Genomic DNA, 26,506 nt, shown 5'->3' on the forward strand with positions numbered 1-26,506 from the left:
TTTTTAAAAGTATTTATCATTTTCTGCTCAGTCTACCTTTATTAATTTCATTCTGTCTGCTTTCTGTTTTACTGAACTCTTTCTCTTGACTTCTCAGCCTCACATTTTCTCTTTTTTCTTTCGCCTTCTGTTTTTGCTTTCTTCCCAACACCAATAAGCTTAATGCGATTTAAAGTGCTCTGTAACCCAGTTAATCAGATTCATCGTTTTGATTAGACACTCAGTTTAGCATCTTAACATTTTGTAATCTCCTTGTTTTTCTGCATAATTTTCAGATTGACTCTGTAGCTGTCCGCATTAGAATTCTCACAAATGCGTTAAACATGCATTTCCCGTCATGTCTGTCTATGGCATGTAATTGCCCTCTAAAAGATACCATCAGATTTTGGCGTTTATTTATTAAATAAGCAAACTTATGCATCACAAGACATTAAGATGTCCAACAGATTGTGAAATTGTATTCTGGAAGAGATGCTGTGAATTAGTGTACACTACAGTATACATCAGGAATGATCAACACTGGCCACTATTTAGCTCCTGCCCAAATCAAAGACACCTTACAGTATATTACGAGTAATCCAGTTGACTTTGATTAGATTTTTTAGAGACTTTAAGGATTGGACTATACTTAGCCTAACCTGCAGGAACAGAGCTGCCCATCACTAATGGACTAATGGAATGACCTTTTGCTTCATTGTAACCTATGTGAGCAAAAATTCACTGTACTCTGTGGCCAAAAAACAAGCACAACAGATGCAAAATGAGAAGCTAAGCATAGCATCAGACCAACTGCAACAATAAGTTATTTTAAACAGTGGTGGGGTCTTGACTAAATGTGAACATGCATTAATTCATCTCGCTCACAAAAACAGATTCAGTATTCATCATCAAAATGAATTAAAACAGTGATATTCAAACTCAGAATATGATGCAAACCTGCAATAATTAAATGTTAAATCACACAAATAACCCATTTTATTAACCAATGTCTTTGGTGCTGACCTTTGATGACTAGTTCAACCATACTAATAAGCAAAAATGACTTCAGATTGTCATGATCTGGGCTGTGGGGCCCCCCTCAGCCACCTGGGGTCGCTGTTTTCCCTTCCCTGCACTGCACTTCCCTGAGTGTTCACCTGTCATGATTATGTCACCTGTGATTCCCAGCTGTTCACAATCACTATTGTCTTTATAATCTCCACACTTCCACTTCCCTGGTGCTTCTGCATTATCTTTATGTTTCGTGTCACCAGCTCTGTGTGTATCCTGCTCTTGCTCAGTTCTTGTCGTGTGTGCCGTGTTGGCCTTTGTTTTGTTTGTTTATTTGTGTTTAATTGTTATTAAATATATACTTACCCTGCTTTTGGACCCAGACCTTTATATTTATGTGACAGAATGCAGAAGCCACAAATGGGTCCAGCAGGGAGGAATATTTTTTTTGAGGAGGCGGCGTTCCCCCGCCTGGGGGCAGCGACCACCCGCTCTGTTCCCGACACGGCGGGGATGTCGTTCGAGGCGGCGTCGGCCAAGAGGTTCGAGTTCCTCTACACCTGTTTGGCGCAGATGGACGCCTGTAGGGCCGAGGCTGCGCAGATGCGCCCCTACTTTGCGGCGGGGGCGGAGACGCTCTTCCGCAGGAGAGCGGTGGCGTCCGCTGCCTTGATCCCCGAAGCAGCAGCGACTATCTCCGTGCCTGACGCGGCGGCGGTGTCCGCTATCTCCATGCCTAACGCGGCGGTGTCGGCTATCTCCGTGCCTAACGCGGCGGCGTCCGCTATCTCCGTGCCTGACGCGGCGGCGTCCGCTATCTCCGTGCCTAACGCGGCGGCGTCCGCTATCTCCGTGCCTAACGCGGCGGCGTCCGCTATCTCCGTGCCTGACGCGGCGGCGTCCGCTATCTCCGTGCCTAACGCGGCGGCGTCCGCTATCTCCGTGCCTGACGCGGCGGCGTCCGCTATCTCCGTGCCTGACGCGGCGGCGTCCGCTGAGGCTCCGCTGGCGGCGAGGCCAGCTCGCGTGACTCCGTTGCACGGGCCTGGCCCGCCGTCCCTCCCCCTGATTTGCCTTCCCCCGTTCCTCCACCCTCCAGACTCGTGGAACGTCTGGGAGCCGTTCCGTGGGGAGGGGGTAGTGTCATGATCTGGGCTGTGGGGCCCCCCTCAGCCACCTGGGGTCGCTGTTTTCCCTTCCCTGCACTGCACTTCCCTGAGTGTTCACCTGTCATGATTATGTCACCTGTTATTCCCAGCTGTTCACAATCACTATTGTCTTTATAATCTCCACACTTCCACTTCCCTGGTGCTTCTGCATTATCTTTATGTTTCCTGTTTCGTGTCACCAGCTCTGTGTGTATCCTGCTCTTGCTCAGTTCTTGTCGTGTGTGCCGTGTTGGCCTTTGTTTTGTTTGTTTATTTGTGTTTAATTGTTATTAAATATATACTTACCCTGCTTTTGGACTCAGACCTTTATATTTACGTGACACAGATAAACTAACATTTGTGCTTCACTGGTGACCGCATGATTTTACTTTTCTTTCAGCCTGAGGCTTATTTAACTTTATAGTGTGAAAGGCCTTTTACATTATCTAAAAATATAACTTTTAATATTAAAAATAAACATGCAAGCCCCTTACCAGATTTAAAAAGTAATGCGAAAGTAACGCAACGCTGTCACGGTGCATGCGGGAATGAGCAACATGACGACAGAGTAAAATACAAAGTCTTTAATAAATCCTTAGACAGGGAAACAAGGAGACTGCAATACACGAGGAACCGTAGGATGAAACATGATGTAACGATGTTGCCGGACAAGGAACTCAAACAAACTTATAAAGGGTGGCTAATTAACTAAGACAGGTGAAGGGGATTATGCAAACGAGCAGGAAAACCAAATATGGGTATGGGAGAAACCCAACAATAGGGGGAGACAAAGGGAAAAAACAAAACATTCCATCCAAAGGGGGGAAGCAATAGGAAAACATGAACAAACAGTCCATAAACCTGACAAACGCATTACTTTCCATAAAAAGTAACTAAGTAATTAGTTATTTTCTTTAGGTAGTAACAGATAATTTAAGTAACTTTCCCCAACACTGATTTGAAGACATTTTAAAATGTTGTTTGTTAAGATGGCTAAAAACCATTAATACAATCACTAGTAATATGATTTAATTATTTATTAATTTTGACAATTGGTGGGTGTTACCAATTTGACGTGGCGTCATTGTGAGGTGACAAACAGGTGAAAGCATTAGTTCACTCCTGAATTTCCTGATAATTTACTTACCCCCATGTCATCCAAAATGTTCATGTCTTTCTTTCTTCAGTCGAAAAGAAATAAAGGTTTTTGAGAAAAACGTTCCAGGATTTTTTTCCATAGTGGACTTCAATGGGGATCAGTGGATTGAAGGTTCAAAATGCAGTTTCAAAGGACTCTACATGATCACAGAAGAGGAATGGGTCTTGTTTAGCAAAATTTTCTAAAAAAAAAAAAAAAAATTCTGTACTTTTTAACCACAAATGCTCATCCTGCAGTGATGCTTGGCTACGATTTCATGCAGTCGTAATCGTGTTGGAAAGGTCACGCGTGGTTAGTTCTTCATCTGTGTTTTTCAGTTCAAAAAGGTAGGGTAGAGCATAAAAGTCCATCTCATTTTCTCTCTCAGCTTCAAAATCATTCTTTGCATGTCCGCTTTGTAAACACTGAGTCAGTACTTCTGCCTAGGTCACATGTGACCTTTCCAGTGTGACTATGTAATGCGTGAAACCGGGCTAGTGCAAGACGAGCATTTGTGTTTAGCATTACATTAATTTTGCTATACTTTCACATTACTTTTTAAATCTGGGAAGGTCTTGCTTGTTTGTTTTTAATATAAAAAGTTTTATTCTAGTTCTATTTTTAGCAAATGTAAAAGGCCTTTCACAAAAAAAAAAAGTGAAATGAATAAGCCTCAGGCTGAAAGAAAAGTAAATGTATATACATTCAATTTTTTTTTAAATAACTATTCATTTCACTAGATAAGACCCTTATTCCTCGGCTGGGATCATGTAGAGAGCTGCATTGAAACTGCAATTTGGACTTTTAACCCATTGATCCCCATTGAAGTCCACTATATGGAGAAAAATCCTGGAATGTTTTTTTCAAAAACCTTAATTTCTTTTCCTCTGAAGAAAGAAAGACACTGTCCTCTATTTATCTGTCCTTTATCTAATTTCATATCTTTCCAGAAAGCAGTTTTGTGGGCTGCCATAGACTAAAAGCACACGAAGAACAGCGCTAACAGATACAATAGGTGCCTATGCAACAAAAAACTAAATCCATTAGAACAGCTAATGAAACTTTCTTATGTAGTTTAGTCATATGGATTTAGAGCAACATGAGAGTGAATAAAATGACAGAATTTTTACATTTGACTGACCTATCCCTTTATGTCAGGCTCATGTCAGTTTAGGGTATGCACTTATACAATATTAAAATGGACAAAGATAAAATGGTTTACAACAGCAAAGTACTCTCAGTGTATAGGCATACAGCAACACTTAAAAACCACCACAAAACCAACCCCACCACACACCGATTGTACTGTTATGGATTGAAGACCCTAATGGTCACTTGGTCGGCAGATGAGGTTGTCTGCAGGATCAGCAAAAATCTAGTGGACAAACTTCATTAGGTTGGCATCTTAGTCCATTAGACTACTCTCGATTTCAGTCTGCGTTGTTCTAAAAGGCCTTTTTAATACTGATAAATCTTATTCTGGAATGGTGCGCAGTTATCCTACACAACCAATGAATGGCAGTAAAGTATTTGAGCTATCTATCTATCTATCTACACAACCATTGCATAGCAGTAAAGCATTTGAGGTCAGTACTGAAAACAAGAACACAATATTTGGACTCTGTTTCTCTTTAAAATGGCAAAGTGATCGTATGTCCATAAAAGAAGCAATGAGTCACTTCTGAAAAGAAAGACCAGTGAGTCAGCATCTCTATCTCTCTCACAAACAGCCTGCAGATGATGAGTAAGGACCTATCAGTATCAAAAACCTGCTCTGATTCATGAATAATTGATCAAACACAAGGTAGCTACACCGACACAACATACATGCCCCCTGCATAACAAACACATGCCTACAGATCCTAATGAAGTTTTTTCACAATAAAGTGAAAAAACAAAACCACTTGAAGCCTTGAAAGACCAAGATGTCCACCGAGTTTTTTATAATTGTGTTAGAAGAAAAACAATATCAGAAACAGTGTATTGGATGCCTGTTTTCTGTGGGTCATACACAAACACATAAGATGATTCTGATGCAGCAGACAGCACGTCATCATTGAAGACCTGCAACATTTTCAGCTCTATTGATTAACGTGTGCATGAGAGGGCAGGCAGAGCAATAAGTTTTAAATTCATGTCAGTAGTCCTTGGCAACACAGAAATGACTAAACTGCTGAATTGCAGCAAGAGACGTGACACTGTCCAAAATCCTCCACTTAAGATAATGAATACTGCAAATCGTCCTCCTAACAAGGGCAGTTCTAATGCAAACTCTCTTTGGATTTCTCGTAAGCACGCGTCAGCTGGACTGAGTGATGTCCAGTACCTGTGTACCAAAAACCTTTGATCAAAACAACCTTGATATTGGCAGCTGGGAAACATAGGCAATGTGAGACAGAGTATGGCAAGCCACTTTAACATTATCATCATCTCAATTTTTTTTGTCTTTGAATTCTAAAATCTGTAGAGCAGATATCACTTATTCACTTATGTATTACAAAGTATGTATTACAATTCTTCCTGCCACCTATTCCACCTAGTTAACTAGATAGTGTATTAGACACTTGTATGTATTCCAGTTGTCACTAGAAACATTTTACACCTAATCCCATTGAAGATTTATTTGAACTATGAAATATCAATTTTGATTAGTCATATAAAAAGTGATTACAGTTGGTGATATAATGGTGGTTTCCCGCTGCATGGTATGGCTCGCTTTTTGGGGGGGTTTCCACTGTGTACAGTACCTGGTACTTTTTTTTAGTGATGTGTAAACACTGCAGATCACTGATTGGTCAGAGAGAATCGTAAATACCAGCATCATTGGATTTGTGGCACAAGACACCAAACCAGATTTAAAGGGGTCATGACATGGATTATTTAAATATTTTATTATGAGTCTTGAGGTTTACTTATAATGGTAATACAGTTTTAGCAAAAAAATAAAAAAATAAATAAAAATAAATAAATAAATATATCAGAAAAAATTATTATTTTCAACCCTCATTCTGACTCTTTGTCTAAAACGACCTGTTTTAAGAGGCTCGGATCTTTCTGATACCTGTACAAAGACACAAACAAGCTGTTTAAACCAAATACATCAAAGCTAACATTCTTTCACTCCATTAGTCATATTAACAACAGACTCAAGCACGTGAACCATGTCAGAAAGAGAATGCACATCTGTATACTGTATCCAGTGTAGACAAGATAGCTGCAGCGATTGTAATTTCTAACATGACTCGACACTGGCATTTAGCATAATCAAGTGTTAAGTGTGGGCGGGGCCTATGGTGAAAAGATGACTAGTTTGTTGATGTCTTTCTCTGGAGGCAAAATGCAAATGTTTGTTCCTGGGTGACATCATCTTTCACCTCAGATCCAAATGAGCCATTTTTGGAGCTTAATTAAATAAATGTTTTGTTGATTATAAGGAGAACATTTTAGGCTATGAAACTCACAGGATGTTTTAATGATACAAAGACCTCATATATGCCAAAGACAAAGGCAAATTACATTTTTCATTACATGATCCCTTTAAATAGTCAGCAACAGCCAACACAGTATCATTTGTTCGCATGACTTTATTAAATGACTTGCTTAAGACGACCATTCACACAACTTGAAATAGGAAATGGCTGTATCGTGGTCAGTAGACAAGGTGGCGGCGCAACTATAACCATAGATATATATACCTAGATGCCTCATTAGTGACTGTTTCTATGGGCCTTTATACGTAAGTCGTCTGCCATTTTGCTGCGGTCCACTTGACGTCATTCACCCATAGATCTATGTAAATCACCATAGTAATCACTGAATATTCAAAATGCCACAGTCCTGAACAGCCGTTGGTCTGCGAACCTACAGTATGGTGAATGACGTCAAGTGGACCGTTCCAAAATGGCGGACGCATCTACGTGCTTGGAGCGGTCCAATGGGGTATCTAGGTATACATATCTATGACTATAACGATCAGTCTACAATCGCACCCACTAAACTGCAGTGGAAAAGCAAACTGAGCCAAAGTAAAGCAAGCCGAGTTGTGCCGAGCCGAATTGTAGACGCAGTGAAAAAATGCCATGAGCAGAACTATTAAGTGTGATGTATGGATAATAAATACAAGCAAAACTAAAACTAGTAACTAATGAAAGTTCCTGCTTGTTCTGCAGTGAATACTTATCAGTAAAAATGCAAAAACGAATAGCTACAAAAATAGATGCTACACATTGAAGGCATAAATGTTAACATGGCTTGCCATAGAGAGTGAACTGAGAGAGAGAGAAAGAGAGAGAGAGCGAGCGAGAGAAAGAGAGAGAGACATGAAGACAGTCAGTTGTGGATCAGTCATACTAATGTACCGACGCACGAACACAGACAGGCGGAATGGGTCACGTTTGGTTTTTACGCACAGTTCTACTTTTATTCGCTGTACCTGGAGGTAAGAACATATTCAATTACTGTATTCATTTTCATTTGTTTATATGTATATATTAAATATGTTGTATTTTTCACCCAATTATGTTAGCTACGCAATCCATATGTGTACTGTTAATTATGAGCGGATGATTAGGCTAATATCCAGAGAATTATCCAATTGTTTTGACGACAGATGCAGATGATGACAGTTAAGAGTTAGGTATTTGTCCATCTGTACTCTCTAAGTATGTCTATTCCATAATTACAGTTACGCGCTGTCAATTAAATACTTGATTTATTACGCCTATCTATACATTTACAGAGTTAGATAGCTATTGATTAATTTGAGTTATTAGAGGTAGTAAGAAAACACACCGCGCGAATCTCATGTGTTGTGCACAATGTCAATAATTAATTAGCGTGTAATTAGAGTCGCTTCAAATAAATCCAGTGGAGGACGAGCAGACAGCTACCTAATAAAGCTACTGTCAATTTAACGACCACAGTAACTATCAGAATACATTACTAACAGTTACAGGCTGTCACAAACTGTTCTTAACTAACGGGCGGTTTGTTGTTACCTGTCGGAGATTATCTGATAGATTGTACAGTAGCTGCAAGCAACAGATGCCGTCCGAGAAGAAAATGGTTCATGTGTAACATTTTATAGGTGAGAACGCGAGTTGTTTCAACGTTTGTAACTAGCAAGCGTGTTTGTGCTGTTACAAGTTTACTAGTTAAAAATAATTTGTAAATTATTTTAATTCAACATAATAAACATATGAAACAGGAAATACTTAAAAACAACAACAACAAAAAACATCCCATTATCACGATTAGTGGCTATTTATCGTCAGGTGTGATAATGGTTTTGTCATATTTTCTGATCAGCAATAACAGAAATTGTCATTCGGACACTTTGTAAACAGTAATGGAAATGTGTTTTAAAGTACTACTCAAAACATATCTATGAAACATTTATAATTACCTTAAATCCTTAAAATGCCGTGAATGTTATAAGTGTTTGTCAGTTCTACGCTGGTTTTATGGTGTGTAGGCTATTTAGATGTATGTGTAAAGTCGCGCCAGTGATTGAACGTTCTAATCTAGCGGGAAAGCTCGGGACCGTTAGGCAAATGGGATCTAGTCTTCGGCTGTCCTGAAAAATTGCCACTAATGCACCCCGTACAAACACTTACTTAACTTGATTCACTTGCTTCGTAACGTTTGATTCATCATCACGGTGAAGTAACAGATTAGTCATAGTGCGGTTAATGGGAGAAGGTAGCACTAATTGTTTAAATTATGAACGCATAATAAAAAAGGAAACAATGTCTGGATGATTATTTCAAAATCTGTAAAGGTCATGTTCAACCCCTAATAAATTAAATTGAATTAAATAGAATTATAAAATTAAATATTTTTGCTTGCCTAAAAGCATATTTTAAACACATACACACACATATACAGTTGAGGTCAAAAGTTTACATGCACCTTGCAAAATCTAATTATTTTACCAAAATAAGAGGGATCATACAAATGCATGTTATTTTGTATTTAGTACTGACCTGAATAATATATTTCACATAAAAGAAGCTTATATAGTTCAAGAGAAAATAATAGTTAAATTTATAAAAATGACTTTACATACAATGAGTTTACATACACTTGATTCTTAATATTGTGTTGTTACCTGAATGATCCACAGCTGTGTTTTTTTGTTTAGTGATAGTTGTTCATGAGTCTCTTGTTTGTCCTGAACAGTTAAACTGCCCATTATTCTGCAGAAAAATCCTTCAGGTCCCACAAATTTTTCAGCATTTTTGTATTTGAACCCTTTCCAACAATGACCATATGATTTTGAGATTCATCTTTTCACACTGAGGACAACTGAGGGACCCATATGCAACTATTACAGGAGGTACAAACTGATGCTCCAGAAGGAAAAACGATGCATTAAGAGCCAGGGTGTAAACTTTTGAACAGTATGAAGATTTTTTTTTATTTTGCCTAAATATCATATTTGTTTAATTTAGTACTGCCCTTCAGAGGATACAAAAGAAACTTACATGTTTCCCAGAAGACTAAATAAGTTAAATTTATGCTGATCTTCAAATTCAAAAAGTTGTGTTTCCATCTGAAGTATCAGTAAGCATTTGAACCTTCTGTAATAGTTGCATCCCTCAGTTGTCCTCAGTGTGAAAAAAATGGATCTCAAAATCATACAGTCATTGTTGGAAAGGGTTCAAATACACAAAAATGCTGAAAAACCAAACTGTGGGACCTGGAGGTTTTTTCTAAAGAACAGTGGGCAGTTTAACTGTTCAGGACAAACGAGGGACTCATGAACAAATACCACAAAAAAAAAACAAAGCTGTTGATCATTCAGGTAACACAGTATTAAGAATCAAGCAGGTCATTTTTACTTTGTTTACATACTATGGGATCCAGGAGTTTTTTTTATTCTGCTTGTCATAATTAAAAGGTTCAGATTAGAGTATTGCCTTGATAACATCAGCTGCAGGTTATACGCTTTTAAAGATTTATTTGTTGTTGATTAGCCCTGACTTGCACAGAACTGATTTGTGTGTGTTTGTATTCCAGGATGGTTTAAACCTGTTATCACTCCCAATGCCACTCATCTGGTGATACCTAAAGGTGGACAACTGGAGCTCAGTTGTCATGATGATGCAGAGGCGAGCAAGGTGCGATGGATGCGGGAAAAAGGTCGGAAAATTGAAGGAGGGAAAGAGGAAGATGGAGCCAGTATCATCCTCCTCACCTCCACACAGGTACAGCATATGGGCCGGTACATCTGTGAAAACACACAAACACAAGAGAAGAGCTCCATCTACATCTATGTGAAAGGTGGGTTTGAATGTGCATGTTTACACAATTCTCTTTGATTTGAGAGAGTTTGTTTGTCTTTCGCCCTCAGTTCCCACACTTCACTCCTAAACTAATATTAGAAATTGAATAGGTTTTTTGTTAAAGAACAAATGCTTGTCCTTAAGCTGTTTGCTCAAACCACACCTTAGTGTGGATCTGGTTTAATTTCTTTTATTTGTATTATTGTGAACTGTCATTGAATGATACAGGTATTTAAACAGCCGAATTGTTTGATAAACCTTTTGCACACTCTATTTCCTCATACGCAAATCCTTCCAGTGTTTAATGTGACACCCCTTGTCTTACAATCACACTTTTTTTCCTTTCCTTCCTTGTTCTCCTTTGATTTGCATGTCTTTTGTTCCCCGTTCTCGTCAGTCTCCATGTTTTCTGCCTAAAATGTCTCTTTTCTGGCAGATTTGGAGAACCCTTTTGTGCGCACTATGGTGGACGGCCTTTTGGTGAGGGAAGGAGAGGATGGGACTATTTCTTGTTTAGTAACAGATCCAGCCGTCAAAAACCTCTCCCTTCTGACCTGTACTGGTTCTGGTCTACCTGCTGGACTCACCTACATTGCACACCCTCAGAAAGGGATCACCATCAAAAATGTCTCCAGAGCTTTTGAGGGCTGCTACGTTTGTGCAGGAGAGATGGATGAAAAACCTGTGAAATCAAACCCATATAGCTTGAGTGTGCGGCCAGGTGTGTATGTGTTAGAACAGTTCTTAAAGGAACAGTTCACCTCATGTTGTTCCAAACCCGTAGGACATTTGTTCATCTTCAGAACACAAATTAAGACATTTTTGATGATATCTGAGAGCTTTCTGACCCTGCTTAAACAGCAACACAACTACTATGTTTAAGGCCTATAAATGTAGTCAGGACATTGTCAAAATACTCCATGTGACATCAGTGGTTCAACCTTAATTTTATGAAGCTATTTGAATACTTTTTGTGTACAAAGAAATAAAAAATAATGACTTTATTCAACAATCGTTTGTCTTCCATGTCAGTCATAAGAGTACAATGATGCAAGACTGACAATAAAGAGAGGAAATTGTTGAAAAAAGTCAATATTTTTGTTTTCTTTGCACACTAAAAATGTAGCTTCATAAAATCTCAGTTGAACCACTAATGTCACATGGACCCTATGCAGGGTCAGAAAGCTCTTGGATTTCATAAAAAATACCTTCATTTGTGTTCCGAAGATGAACAAAGGTCTTACAGGTTTGGAACAACATGAGGGTAAGTAATTAATCACAGAATTTTCTTATTTGGATGAACTAGCCCTTTAAAAGATATAGTATATCATTATCATATTATGGCTTACATACATATATACAGTATATAAATCAATAATTATTTGCCTGTATGCTTTAATGTGCCTATATGCTGTTTGTAATAGTCCCAGAGACAGTGCCAGTGATCAGCCTTACCCGAATCGAAAATGTGCTTCTGATCCAGGGTGAGGAGTTTTTGCTCAACTGCAGCACCATTAACATCAACCATGATATCCGGCTGAGCTGGAGTATGCCTTCTGAAGCGGTTAGATCAACACGCCTGTTGTATAATCTTAGATTACTTTCTGTGAGCACAGTATCTAACCTGGACTGTTATTGTCAATCATGATTTAGATGGCAAACCAGAGCCGTAAATCAAACATCCTGCCCGGTTCCCGAGAATATCAGCACTCAATAGGACTTCACATCGCATCTGTGACGATGGATGACGCAGGACTCTATCGATGTATTGCGAGGAATGAGAAAGGTGTCTCTATGGCAACTGTCAGTTTGGAGGTTTACGGTAAGAAATTTGAAATGAAGCTGTATCAACCTGTCATTTTCAAATATTATTGACTTCAACCAGAGAGAGTAAGGAGAGCCAGATGGGCCACTTGTAGAAAAATGAATGGGATAAATTGCAACACTTTATGTCATTAATTACTCACCCTCATGTCGGTCCAAACACGTAAGACCATCTTTCATCTTCAGAACACAAATTAAGTTATTTTTAATGAAATCCGAGAGCTTTCTGATCTCAGCTAATTTGCTAATTCAGCTAATTTGTGTTCCAAAGATGAACGAAGGTCTTACAAGATTGGAACGACATTAGGGTTAGTAATTAATGGCAGAATTTTAATTTATGGGTGCACTATCCCTTTAATATGGCGATTGTTTAAATGCAAGTCCTGCCATAGATGCATTGATTTTGTTTTAACCTTTCATTGTTACATGTATGTGTGGCAGAGCATGGTTTCATTAACCTCACGGAGAGAGAGGACAGTGTGATGGAGGTGAAAGAGGGAGAAAGTATGACCCTCAGCGTGGAGATGTCTTCATACCCCACACCCACTGATGTCTACTGGATTTATAACAACCAACAGCTCAAAAACACATCCGAACACGTCATTACACTGCATAATCAGCAGTACAGGTATACACATCTGAACATACACACACAACAATCAATTTTGTGTTAACTTTAACATTGTTTTAAAATGTAAAAATCAAAAGCAGTAATATTGTGAAATATTCTTACTATTTAAAATAACTGCTTTATATTTGAATATATTTTAAAATGTAATTTATTCCTGTGATCAAAACTAAATTTTCAGCATAATTTCTCCACTCTTCAGTGTCACATGATCCTTCAGAAATCATTCTAATATGCTGATTTGTTTTTTCAAGAAATATTTTTTATTATATTTTTTATCAGTATTTTAAACAGTTGAGTAGATTCTTTGATGAATAGAAAGAAAATAAAAAAATAATCATTTATCTGAATTGAAAAGCTTTTGTAACATTATACACTATACCATTCAAAAGCTTAGAGTCAGTATTTTTTGGGGGGAAAGAAATGATAAATGATAAATGATAAAGACATGTATACTGTTACAGAAGATTTCTATTTCAGATAAACATTTTACAGCAATATTAACAACTATTTTGTTTAAAACTATTTGGAACTATTTCTATGTACATTTATAAAAGGTTACACTTTAATTTAAGGTGACATTTTAATTATATAAATAAGTACTGAGTCATTTTAATTGTACTTGCTGTAGGGTTAAGGTTAGGGTTAGTTACTTGGAGTTATGCATAATTGAATGTTATTAAATAGTAAGTACTTAAAATAAAGTATTACCTAATACACTTTCCCCTTGCTATGTATTAAAACTATGTATGTTCATTAGGTGTGTTTTCTAACACTGAGACGGAGTATCATTTCTCTGTATGCTGCAGGTACATCAGTGAATTAAGGCTGGTTCGAGTTCATGGATCAGAGGGCGGGATCTATACTTTCTCAGCCAATCACACATATGCATCTGTCAATAAGTCATTCACCGTCCATGTTATATGTGAGTTCAGAAAAAACAGGACTTAACTGAAATAAACTTTATACAATGCATTTGATACAGTCTTTATATAAATACAGTACATTTCTCATTTAGGCAAACCAGTGATAGTTTCCCAGGAGGGGCCGGTTGATGGACAGGTGCGGTGTGTTGCTTCAGGATATCCTGTCCCAAAAATATCTTGGTATTACTGCGAGCTGCCACATACACGGTATGACTCACAGACTAATGTAAGCCACTCACACAACTGTACAATAGCGAACATCTCTAACTTACACTATACAAGTTCCAGAGTAAACAAACTATTACATAGTCATGATCTCATGAGACTCCACAAAGCCATTTAAGTTAAAAACTGTTTCTTAGATGATTAGATGATAGTTTGTCATATTCTTTTGGCTCTAAATACCTTTTATAACCTCTGACAGGTGTTCCCACCTGTTGAATGCAACACAGGCAGATGAAGAGTTTGCTGTGGTAACAGTATCAGGGGCAGAATTTGGACGAAGTGAGGTGGAGAGTCGACTTAATGTCAGCAAAGGAAAATTTCACACTCTTGAGTGTGTGGCAACAACCCAAGGCGAGCAGGCCTACACCCTATTTTCCATCAGCGGTGAGACTCCTTCAAACACACTCATGTTTAGCTTGCTAGCTTAATGAGGGCATTAGACCTTAGATTTCTATTCACAAATACAGCAGTAAACACCAATTATCAGGGTTCTAAAACATAATATGCCATATAATACAATACAGTTGTACAGCATTGTAGGCCAAGGCCATAACCATGCACTGAATCTTTTGGCGTAAACCAGTTTTTTAATAAATCTGAAATAAAAACAAACAAATAGAATGGTGAAGGGTTACAGCCCTGTTGTAACAAGTAAGCCCAGAAAGAAGATTTTTACAGACTTTATCCAAACCCTAATGCTGCTTTCAGCTCCTTTGGGACACTGCTGTTTACAAGTTCAGAAGTCATAATTACTATGTGATGTGTTTTCGAACGATTTTAGTTGGACAAAATGGAAGCAATTTCATGTTTACTTTTCTTTTTTCATTTAGTGATAAGACAGGAAGCTTTTTTCCCACTAATGCAACAAAATGAAAAGCAAAGAATGTGCATTAGGTCCATAATAGATGCTTTATCTTGGCATTTTATTGTGACAGTGAATGATGGGAAATGTAGTTTTGTCACACTTCTTTGACCTCAAAGAAAGAAAGAAACAATTTTACGATACATTAAAGGGGTCATGACAGATTTTTAAAGTATTTTACAGTATTTAGTATTACAGTATGTTCAAATAAATATGTGGAAAAATTATTATTTTCAACCATCATTCTGACCCTGTTTTAAAGGACAGGTCCTTTAAAGCTTGTCAGAAATCGGCTACTGTTATGATTGGCTAACGTAATTGCACAGGAAACAGTATTAACGTCCCCTTGCTATAGCATGTGAGTGTTTTAACAACATGATAAAAAACTGCCATTTCGCGACAAAGCATTATGAAACCATTTCCTTACAGTTTGTGATGCAGCTGCAGTCAGATGTAGTACTGCTTCATATTTCAACAAATGTTTCTTTGTGAACTCTCCATGACACTTCATTTACAAAACAAAATCCTCCAAAGAATCCTCAGACCATTATAAATAAACTATCCACTTGTACATTATTCTGCGATCCTTCTGATATATGTACATTAATGCGAATGAGCCTTTAAACCAAACCATGTTCTTTCATTCCATTTGTCCTATTGATGACAGACTCAAGCACGTGGACTGTGTCAGAAAGCGAACACACTGATCTGTATACTGTATTCAGTGTAGACGAGATAGCGACAGTGATTGTAATTTCTATTTGCTTTTGACGTGACGCAACACTTCCATTCAGCGTAATCAAGTGTCAACCGTTAAGCAACTGAATGCCAGTGGGCAGGACCTATGGTGAGAAGATGACTATTTGTTGATGTCTTGCTGTGGAGGCAGTGTTTATGGGTTTTTACATATATGCATTTTTATTGATGATAAGGACATTTTAAGTTATGAAACTTGCAGGATGTATTAAGCATACAAAGACCTCTTCTCTGTCAAAAGATCAATGGGAAATTTTTTTTTTTTTATGTCATGACTCCTTTAAATCTCTTTAAATTGAGATTGATATCATATATATTTTTAAATAAAAACAACACACCTGAGACTGACACAACTGTTTTCATTATTAATAATAACAAAATTGTTTTTTCATCAAGTGACACTGAAGACTGGAGTAATGGCTGTTGTAATGAGTGCACATTATTACTGTTTTTAGTATAATTAGGCAGGGTTAAGCATAGGAGATTTCTTTTAAAATGGTACAAAATATGTTACAGTCAACATTTAAAATTAATCTTTATTTACATCATTTATGAATCTGTTTTGTCTAATTTAATCTAGCTTCAATTAGCTAAATTAACTTTAATATAGTTTAGCTGATTAGCTCATAGCTAATTATTAGCTAATATCTCCAGACATGCCAAAACAACTTTTTTTTGAAGGTGGGCCATTCATGTCTTACCATGTTATTGAGAGCAGTAGATAAACACAAACCTGTTCACACCCAAACACACACACACACACACACACACACACACACACACACACACACACACACACACACACACACACACACACACACACACACACACACACACACACACACACAGAGCTGGTAACAGATAATCCCTGAATGTTCTCAGACACACACTGAGTTTGTTGACAGATACAAGGGATTATTATTTTGTGCAGCGTGTGCACATTAGGTTTTGATACTGATGCTAAGCTTATAAAATCCTCTGAACAACAGATTTAAAACACTCACATACACCTCTAGCCTTATTAATATGGCGCAGAGTTAAGAAGTATTACACTTTAACTGTTTTAAACAGATGTGGTGTTTATATATTTTTGAGTGTGTGTATATTGATTGGTGTGTGGGTATGTGTTTCTCTCCCTAGAGAGAACAGTGCCTCATAAACTCTTCACACCTCTGTTGTCTGGTGTCGTGTCCACTAGTGTTCTGCTCAGCTTCTTTTTGGTGGTTCTGCTCTACAAATACATGCAGGTACTAAGTCACAACACTCACACTGCACACTATGAAGTAGCGTACAATTGTTAGCAATAAATTCGGTTTTTATTTCTTTCACTTGTATTTTCTGCCGTAGAAACCCAAATATGAGATCCATTGGAAGGTGATCGACAGTTTTGATGGCAACAATTACACCTATATAGACCCAACCCAGCTGCCTTATGACCCCAAATGGGAGTTTCCACGGGAGAGACTGCGTTTTGGTAAGGACATACATACAAAAATCTAAATCTTTACTGGTAAATAACCATGTCTCTGGGCCAAAAGCAGCTGCAAAAATTGCAAAATAATTACTATTATTTTGAAACTGATGTGAAAATAATAGCTGCAAACCGGCTTGTCACATAATTCCAGAACCTTACTACATTTAATACATACAGTGGGTAAAATAAGTATTGAACATGTCATCATTTTTCTCAGTAAATATATTTCTAAATGTGCTGCTGACATGAAATTTTCACCAGATGTCGGTAACAACTCAAGTAATCGATACATACAAAGAAAACAAACAAATAAGTTTAGAAATTAAGTTAGGTGTAATAAAATGGAATGACACAGGGAAAAAGTATTGAACATGCTTACTGAAATGTATTTAATACTTCATACATTAGCCTTGTTGGTAATGACAGCTTCAAGATGCCTCCTGTATGGAGAAAGTAGTCGCATGCATTGCTCAGGTGTGAATATTGCGAGGAGCACCTGGTTGTAGCCGGTTTATGGTAATGTTTTGCAACAATAATGTTGCAAAGGTATAAAGAGGGCTCTTTGATTTTACCCATCATGAGATATTTCTTGTGTGACACCTTGGTAATGAGACACCAGGCCATCAGTTGCAACTGAAACAGCTAATATTAATTTCCAATGACAAGAGGTAAGATTGCTTACTAATTACTGATAGATTTCAGCTGGTGTCTTGGCTTTCCATGCTTTTTTGCACCTCCCTTTCTTCATGTGTTCAGTACTTTTTCCCTGTGTCATTCCATTTTATTACACATAACTTATTTTCTGAACTTATTTGCTTGGTTTTCTTTGGATGTATCGATTACTCAGGTTGTTACCGACATCTGGTGAAAAATTTTTCAGCAGCATTTTTAGAAAAGGAAAAATGGTGATGTGTTCAATACTTATGTTACACATTTTATATAGTACAGAATTCTTTTTTTTTAAAGAAATTATTACTTTTATTCAGCAAGGATGTATTAAATTAATCAAAATTGATAGTAAAGACTAGATTAATACATTTATAAGATTTATAATGTTACAAAAGATTTCAATTTCCAATAAATCCTTTTTTGAACATTTTATTCATCAAAGAATTCTGTATTCAATTTCTTGTTTCCTCAAAAATATTAAACGGCACAACCGTTTTCAACTCTAATAATAATAATACATGTTTCTTGAGCAGCAAATGGGCATATTGCTGAAAATTTAGTTTTGCCATCACAGAAACAAATAGCATTTTAAAACAATAAAATAGAAACCAGTTATTTTAAATTAATCATATTCCACAATATTACTGTTTTAGCGTATATGTGATCAAAAAATGCAGTCTTGGCAAGCAGGACATTTAAGACATTTGAAAAATCTTAACTTTTGAATGGTAAAGTATGTACAACAATTAAAAATCCAAATAATCATATACAATAATCATTTCATATATTGCTTATTAAAATGGTATGAATTTGAATTTGAAAATGGTAAATAAGAGCTAAATGTTTGTTATCTGTCATGATAAAGGTAAAATCCTCGGCTCTGGAGCATTTGGTAAAGTGGTGGCAGCTACAGCATATGGACTTTGCTCAGCTGACACTGTCACTACTGTTGCTGTAAAAATGCTAAAACGTAAGTATTTATATATACCTGCATGTACAATTGGAAAAACAAGTCAAAAGTTTACATACCCCTTTCAGAAGATGTTTACATATAGTCCACAAGAGAAAATAAAAGTTTAATTTATAAAAATGACCCCTGTCAAAAGTTTACACCCCCTTGATTCTTAATACCTGTGTTCTTATCTGAATGATCCACAGCTGTGTTTTTTTGTTTAGTGATGGTTGTTCATGAGTCCCTTGTTTGTCCTGAACAGTTAAACTGCCTGAAACTATGGATGGAATGCTCACTAATGCTCCAGAAAGAAAAACCAGGGGGAGAAAACTTTTTGAATTTGAGGATCAGTGTAAATTTAACTTAATTTGTCTTCTTGGAAGCAAGAATCTTCTGTCTCTAGGGCAGTACAAAATGAAAAAATATGATATTTAGGCAAAATAAGAAAAATGTACACATCCCCATTCTGTTCAAATGTTTTCAGCCCCCGGCTTTTAATACATCATTTTTTTTTTCTTCTGGAGTGTTAGTGAGAATTTGAACCTTCTGTAATAGTTGCATATGAGTGCCTCAAGATGGATCTCAAAATCATACAGTCTTTGTTGGAAAGGACTCAAATACACAAAGGATGCATGAGAATGCAGTTTAACTGTTCAGGACAAAGAAGGGATTTACCAAACCAAACCAAAAAAAACAAAAAAAAAACAGCCGTGGGTCATTCAGGTAAGAACACAGTATTAAGAATCAAGAAAATGTTAACTTTTTAATAGGGTGATTTTTATAAATTCAACTATTATTTTTCTTGTGGACTATATGTAAACATCTTTTATGTGAAATATATTATTTAAGTCAGTACTATATAAACAATAACATGCATTTTGTACTATCCCTCTTATTTTGGTAAAATAATTAACATTTTGCAGATTCTGAAAGGTGGATGTAAACCTTCAACCTCAGCTGTACGCTTTAAAAGTTGGGTTTGATGTTGCTTTCATACGGTATGTTTTTAATCTAACAGATTTAATCTAACAAATCAATGTGTATGTCTGTGGATTTTTCCCAAAGCGAGTGCTCACTCCACTGAGAAGGAGGCTCTAATGTCAGAGTTAAAAGTGCTGAGCTACATTGGCAATCATATAAACATTGTGAATTTACTTGGCGCCTGTACAGTAGGAGGTACGTGAATAATACTGAATCATCCTGAATTAAACATACTTATGAGCTTATTATTAAATGTCATTTTTGAGAGAATTACCCCTTGAAGATTATTGTGACATTTTCCAACAGGCCCCACTCTGGTGATCACAGAATACTGTTGTTATGGTGACCTTTTGAATTTCCTAAGAAGAAAGCGGGATGCATTTTTCAGTTCCAAAACAGGCGATGGATATTACAAAAATCTGCTCAGCCAAACACAGCCTTCAAGGTAAATACGTGTGTGAGAAATGTGGTGCTGAGATGTATAGATGTCCATTGTTGGGCTGTCGTAATGTAATATGCCTTCTATTATATGCATGTACACACAGAGAGGGCACTGATAATGGATACATGCCCATGAGGTCGTATCAGAAGAGATCGAATCAGACAGGTAGGTGCATCTCAAAAGAACACAAGCAAAATACAACCAACTTCACTACCAACATTTATTATTTGACATTTTTCAATCTGTATTCTCTCTCAGAATGGTGCGATGATAAAGATGATCTCTCTTTGGATACTGAGGATTTACTCAGCTTCTCATATCAAGTGGCTAAAGGCATGGACTTCCTTACATCCAAAAATGTAAGTGTGTATTAGATTTATACACCTCTCAAGTTTCAGAGTAGGTTGAACATGCAGACCTTGTAATGTTATACTTTCCTGATTCTCATACAGAATTAACACAGTAGTGAATATGTACTTCATAATATGTTTTTTGACTAATAAATTGCTTTTATCTGTATTGCACTGTATTTTTAGTGTATCCACAGAGATCTGGCTGCCAGGAATGTATTACTGACTCAGGGTCGGGTAGCGAAGATTTGTGATTTCGGTTTGGCACGTGACATCACTAGAGATTCCAACTACGTCCTGAGAGGAAATGTAAGGAAGTGCTGTAAATACTTTACCACACTCACACCTACTGCCAAGTTCTATATAAATATCCAACACATCCATGAGCCATGAAATTTCTGTCATTAATTACTCACCCTCATGTCATAAGACCTTCGTTTATCTTTAGAACACAAGATAAATTTGATGAAATCTGAGAGGCCTTGTGACCCTGCATAGACAGCAATGCAATGCTCATGGCCCAGAAAGGTAGTAAGGACATTGTTAAAATAGTCCATGTGACATCAGTGGCCGAACCGTAATGTTATGAAGCTAGAAAAATACTTTTCGTGTGCAAAGAAAACAAAAATAGCGGCTTTATTCAACAATTTCTTGCCTGCTATGTCAATCTTCGAAGCCTGTTTATGAGAGTACCAGTGATGCGCGGGTCAATGTATAAACAACCCAAACCCGACCGACGTTTTCAACTAAGCCGCCCGCAACTCGGACCGCAAAAAAAAGAAGAAGAAAATATTGTACCCGACCCGCTTCCTGACCCGCATTTTTAATATTTGCGACTGACACCAGCGATTATATGCGGCTATGCGGTGGAGATGTGTTCACTGTCAAACATCATTCGGCATTAATTGGGTAATTTTGTCAAAAGAAATGTTCTTGATTACAAGAAAAATACAGATTGTTCTTGTTGTGATTTATTTTGTCTTTCCTTTATACAGATTTAAATAGTTTCGTTTTCAAAGTACTCTAAATTATGTCAGTGATTCTCCGATGTTAAATATGATCAAGAATTATTTTATTTCGATCTACAGTGTAATAAAAGTTAAGAAAAAGATTAGCCTATAGCCCTAAATATATATAGACTACAAGCTAATTCCTTTTTTCTTAACTTTTAACTTCTAAAAATTATCAAGAATATTAAATATACTTAATAGGCTAGGTTAACAAATTTTCTTATACAAACATAACGAATGCCCTTCAGAACAAAGTTTTCATAAATAAATTCAGAAATCACGAATATGACAAAATAATATTATTTTATATATATTAATTGTATAGCTATAATAGTTGTATCAAATGAATAAGGAAATTATAGTCCCTTGAATTTATCAAGTAATGTTTAATTTCGTTCATTTCGCTCTCTGGAAATGTAAAGAAAAAATACCGTTTTTACTTGGAATTTGTTTTTAATCCCTGGTTTTAAACAAGCATATACATGAGATAATTTATATATTATTGCTTGAATAAACGTTTACAAATAGTGCTAGAAATTTTATAATTAAGGAAATTAAACAGACCTAGGCATTTGAAAAGACAGTGAAATGTGTCTAATAAAGACAAAAAGAAAGAGAAGCATTGGACATAATCAAAATATTCGAGACATTTATTAGGAATACCATTTTCTTAACAATTAAGATGCTGCATGTGTTTATTCAGTCTAATCGAAGTGTGCGTCCCAACAAAGATCCCACCCCCTCTCAGAAAATACATAAAGCTGACATTACTGAGCTATATGCGTTCAAATGTAGCCTATTAAAATGGTACAATGGCATTGCTCAGTTCAACGTGTTGGGAAATCGGACATTTTGTCCCACGTCAGCATTTATTCAACAGTTAATAACGCTCAACATTCAAAAGGTAAATATTATTGAGCCAATAAAGTGTAGGTCTATGTATTTCATAGAAAATTGTGTCTAGTACTATATAAATTACAAAGGTTTAATTGCCATCTTTATTTCAAACGACCCGACCGACCGCGACCCGAATATCATTAAAAATATTTTTGGATGACTTGGAATATTTTCTGGGTTTGAAATGACATGAGGGTGAGTAATTACAGAATTTTCATTTTTGGGTGAACTATCCCTTTAAAGCATTGTTTAGTATCATGGATATTGTGTTTTCTGTCTAGGCACGCTTACCGGTGAAATGGATGTCCCCAGAAAGCCTGTTTGCTTGCGTGTACACTTTTGAGAGCGACGTCTGGTCCTACGGCATCTTATTGTGGGAGATCTTCTCTCTGGGTCTGTATGAGCCAGTATCAGGCATATTAAATATCACATGTACCCAGAATACATTTCAGCACCTGTAAGTGACTCATTATGAGTCTCATTATGAGAGGTGAAAATTTGCCTGCAGGTAACACGCCGTATCCAGGTATTCCAGTTGGATCCACATTCTATAAGATGATACAAGATGGATACAGAATGAGTGAGCCTGAATTTGCCCCAAGTGAAGTGTAAGAGAATTTTACCTGAGTATAAACAGCTAGTGTTCAGTCTTTTATGTTTATGGCAGGCACACTACCATTTAAACGTTTGGGGTTAGTAAGAAATTTCTCACAATTCTGGCTTTTTTCTTAATATAAACGGAATTGTAAAGATAAAAAGTCGCAACTACTTTTTTCATGTTATTCAGTTGCAGAAGAAAGTCAGAATTACAGTGCCTTGCGAAAGTACTCACACCCCTTCTTTTTTCACACTTTATGTTGCTGCCTTATGTTAAACTGCTTTAAAAGATTTTTTTTCCACTTCAATCCACATTCCACACACCATAATGACAATACAAAAACAGAATTGCCACACTATCATAAAATAAAAAACTGAAATAAGAACATAAGTATTCATACCCTTAACTTAGTACTTAGCTGAAGCTCCTTTACAGACTCAAGTCTTTGGGTATGATGTATCAAGCTTTGCACATCTGCATTTGGCAGTTATCTGCCATTCTTCACCTCACCTCTTCACCTCTCAAGCTCCATCAGGTTAGATGGGGGCAGACGTTTTCAGATTTCTCCAGAAATGTTTGATTGGGTTCAAGCCGAGGCTCTGGCTGGGCCACTCAAGGACATTCACAAAGTTGTCTTTTAGCCACTCTTGCTGTGTGCTTAGGGTCATTGCCCTGTTGGAAGATGAACCTTCTGCCTAGTATGAGGTTTTGAATGCTCTGGACTAGGTTTTAATTAAGGCTATTTTTAAATTTTGGTGCATTGAGCTTTTCTTCTACTCTGATGAGTCCTTCGGTCCTTGCTGTTGAAAAACTGTCCCACAGCATGAGGCTGCTACCAGCACACTTTACTTTTGGGATGGTACTCTGCAGGAATGAGCAGTGCCTGCTTTCCTTCAAACATTATGCTTGATTCCAAATGTGTTTTTATGTCTTCACTGAGGAGAAGACTGAGTTTGGCCACACACCACCAGTGTGATATTTTGTCCTTCTGTATATTTCTCCTATCTCCACATATGATCATGGAGCTCAAATAGAAAGTTCTACAAGCAATATGAATGCTCCTGAGCTAAATTTCAACTGTCTCAGATAAGAGTATGAATACTTATGCAATGGAATCATTTAAGTTTTTTATTTTTAATACATTTGCAAAGATTAAAAAAAAATGTTTTTTTTTGCTTTGCCATTATAGTGTATGGAGTGTAGATTGATGTGAGAAAAAAGTAATTTCAACATAAAATGTGAAAAAATTAAGGGGTATGAATACTTTCGCAAGGCACTGTAAGTTTTAGATTTTTTTTGCCAAATTTTTTGTACAAAGCTCAGTTTTCAGCAGCCATTACTCCAGTGTTCAGTGTCACATGATCCTTCAGAAATCATTCTAATATGCTGATTTGATTTTTGTAACATTATAAATGATTTTCGTAACAAATCTGATGCACATGCCAAACAAAGCATTTGTGTGTTTGTTAACAGTTATGAGGTAATGAGATGGTGTTGGAGCGCTGACCCTCTGAAGAGACCAACCTTCAAGAAACTGGTGGAAAGGACTGAACTCCTGCTGTCGGAAACCACCAAACATGTAAGTTTTGACTCAGCTCACCTCAAAATTGCATTGCATTGAACCAGTTCCTTTGGTTACTTTAAGTTTACAATTGTGTCTTGCAGGATTACTTGAATCTCAGCACTAGTGGAAGCTGTGACGCATTTGTTCCTCCAGGCCTGCAGAGGGCACAAAGGCTGAGTTCTGTGGGCAGCTCGACAGCCTCAACTCAACCCCTGCTGCAGGCAACAAATGATGTTTTTCTGGAACATCAGAGCATATAAACAACATCTCGTTCTTTGTTTTGCCTCAAAATCACCTCAATAGGTTTGACCTAAAAGCCTTATCCTCCAGTTAAGTTCTCTAGGTTTAATTGTGGCATTTAAGGGCATATGCTCTCTGTTTGGCTCAATGCAACTCCATTAGCCTTGTCTTCCATTATATTTCAAATTACTCAAGACACAGCACGTCCAGCCATGCAACTGTTAATGTATTTTTCTAAATGTAGCTGGGCTCCATTTTATGGTATTGATCTACAGTATTTTGAGTGCATGAGCAGCAACCGTGGCTAGGCAAGCATTTAGATATAGAACCTAATGTTACCTCATCAGATAAATGACCAGCTCTACTGATGACATCATTGTGTAGTGACTCTGTGATGATGTCGTGTTGTGTATTTTTTTGTCCTTGACCGGGTAAACAACTGCAAGTATGTCTTAACTGAACAGTAAGGAAGGTCAGTGGTAAAGATACTGAACCCAAGGTGAGTCCTGTTTAATGTGTCACTTTCTGAAGCATTTAATACCAACCAGTGGAGGCTCTCGTTCATGCATTTGTACTGTTTTCAGCATGTGATATGCTTATAATGCATTATTCTATCTCTGAGATCCCCATCTCAACTTCAGGTTGTACTTGCTGGTATACTATCATATTTATTAACAATGAAAAGTTTACATTTTTTTTTTGGTTGGACTTTGGAATTGAAAAATTGAGTTGTTGAAAATGTATATATAAAAAAAGTTGTTGCTGTGTAAAACTGAGATAATCATATTTGGATTGTACATTGTTTCTTTTAATAACTGACCAGGTTCCATTCTTCAAAAGTGGCAACATTAGCTAGAATAAGACATTTTTGTTCTCGAAGCATGCTTAAAATATTATAAACACATCAGATATCTGCTTCCTGTGAATTAACAAGCTAATTAAAATCCCAAAGTTATGCAAATGCAAAGTTATTCCAAAATGAATCCAGCTAACGAAACCACATTCGAAGGATGGAATGTTGGTCTCAAAAAGACTGAAATGTTTTTGAATGTTGACTGTGACAAATAACTTCTATGAGATTTGACTCTGTAAATATCTGAGTATCAGCTATTTTTTCAACTTTTAGAGTGTTATGTCAGAAGAAAAAGGCCAGTAGAGAATGATGTAACTGTTTTTATACAGAATAAATTAAAAGTGTAGAGGATGTATTGTATAAATTGTGTATTTTTGAAATTACCAAAATAATTAAGTTAATGGCATATATTTGATGTTAAATTACATTGTTTGTTTCAATATCCTGCTTCTAATTTGTATCATATGAACTAGCTTAACCTTGGTTTGTCTGACCAACAACATACAACAGCGTTTTAGTGCCATGTTAAAAAAATGTAAAAAAAAATAAAAAAAATAATAATAATAATCTAAGATTTCGAGATTAAAGCAGAAAAATTTAAATGAGAATAAAGTCAAAATTACAAGAATTAATTTGTAGCAATTACGAGATTAAAGTGGGAGCACCAGGAGATATACCAAAGTCTCAGCATTT

General features: G+C 36.8%; 1 protein-coding gene across 2 annotated transcripts; it reads left to right on the top strand.

The window, feature by feature from the left end:
* The first annotated feature begins 7,597 nt into the window (after window positions 1-7,597).
* kitb (KIT proto-oncogene, receptor tyrosine kinase b) lies at window positions 7,598-26,154 on the top strand. 2 transcript variants are annotated; one of them, XM_073841617.1, is made up of 21 exons: window positions 7,598-7,714; window positions 10,297-10,560; window positions 10,999-11,283; window positions 11,987-12,126; window positions 12,216-12,384; window positions 12,828-13,014; window positions 13,824-13,939; window positions 14,033-14,147; window positions 14,365-14,549; window positions 16,924-17,030; window positions 17,131-17,257; window positions 18,792-18,896; window positions 19,944-20,054; window positions 20,166-20,304; window positions 20,405-20,466; window positions 20,560-20,660; window positions 20,838-20,960; window positions 22,840-22,951; window positions 23,067-23,166; window positions 24,630-24,735; window positions 24,822-26,154. In XM_073841617.1, exons 1-21 carry the CDS (start codon window positions 7,660-7,662, stop codon window positions 24,978-24,980), a joined length of 2,868 nt encoding a protein of 955 aa, XP_073697718.1. In that variant the 5' UTR covers window positions 7,598-7,659; the 3' UTR covers window positions 24,981-26,154. The 2 variants fall into 2 exon arrangements, with proteins under 2 accessions (XP_073697718.1, XP_073697717.1); XM_073841616.1 differs by having other exon boundaries at window positions 20,405-20,660.
* The last annotated feature ends 352 nt before the right edge of the window (window positions 26,155-26,506 follow it).

Source organism: Garra rufa, chromosome 6 (assembly GCF_049309525.1).
Source record: "Garra rufa chromosome 6, GarRuf1.0, whole genome shotgun sequence".
Taxonomy (NCBI): Eukaryota; Metazoa; Chordata; class Actinopteri; order Cypriniformes; family Cyprinidae; genus Garra; species Garra rufa.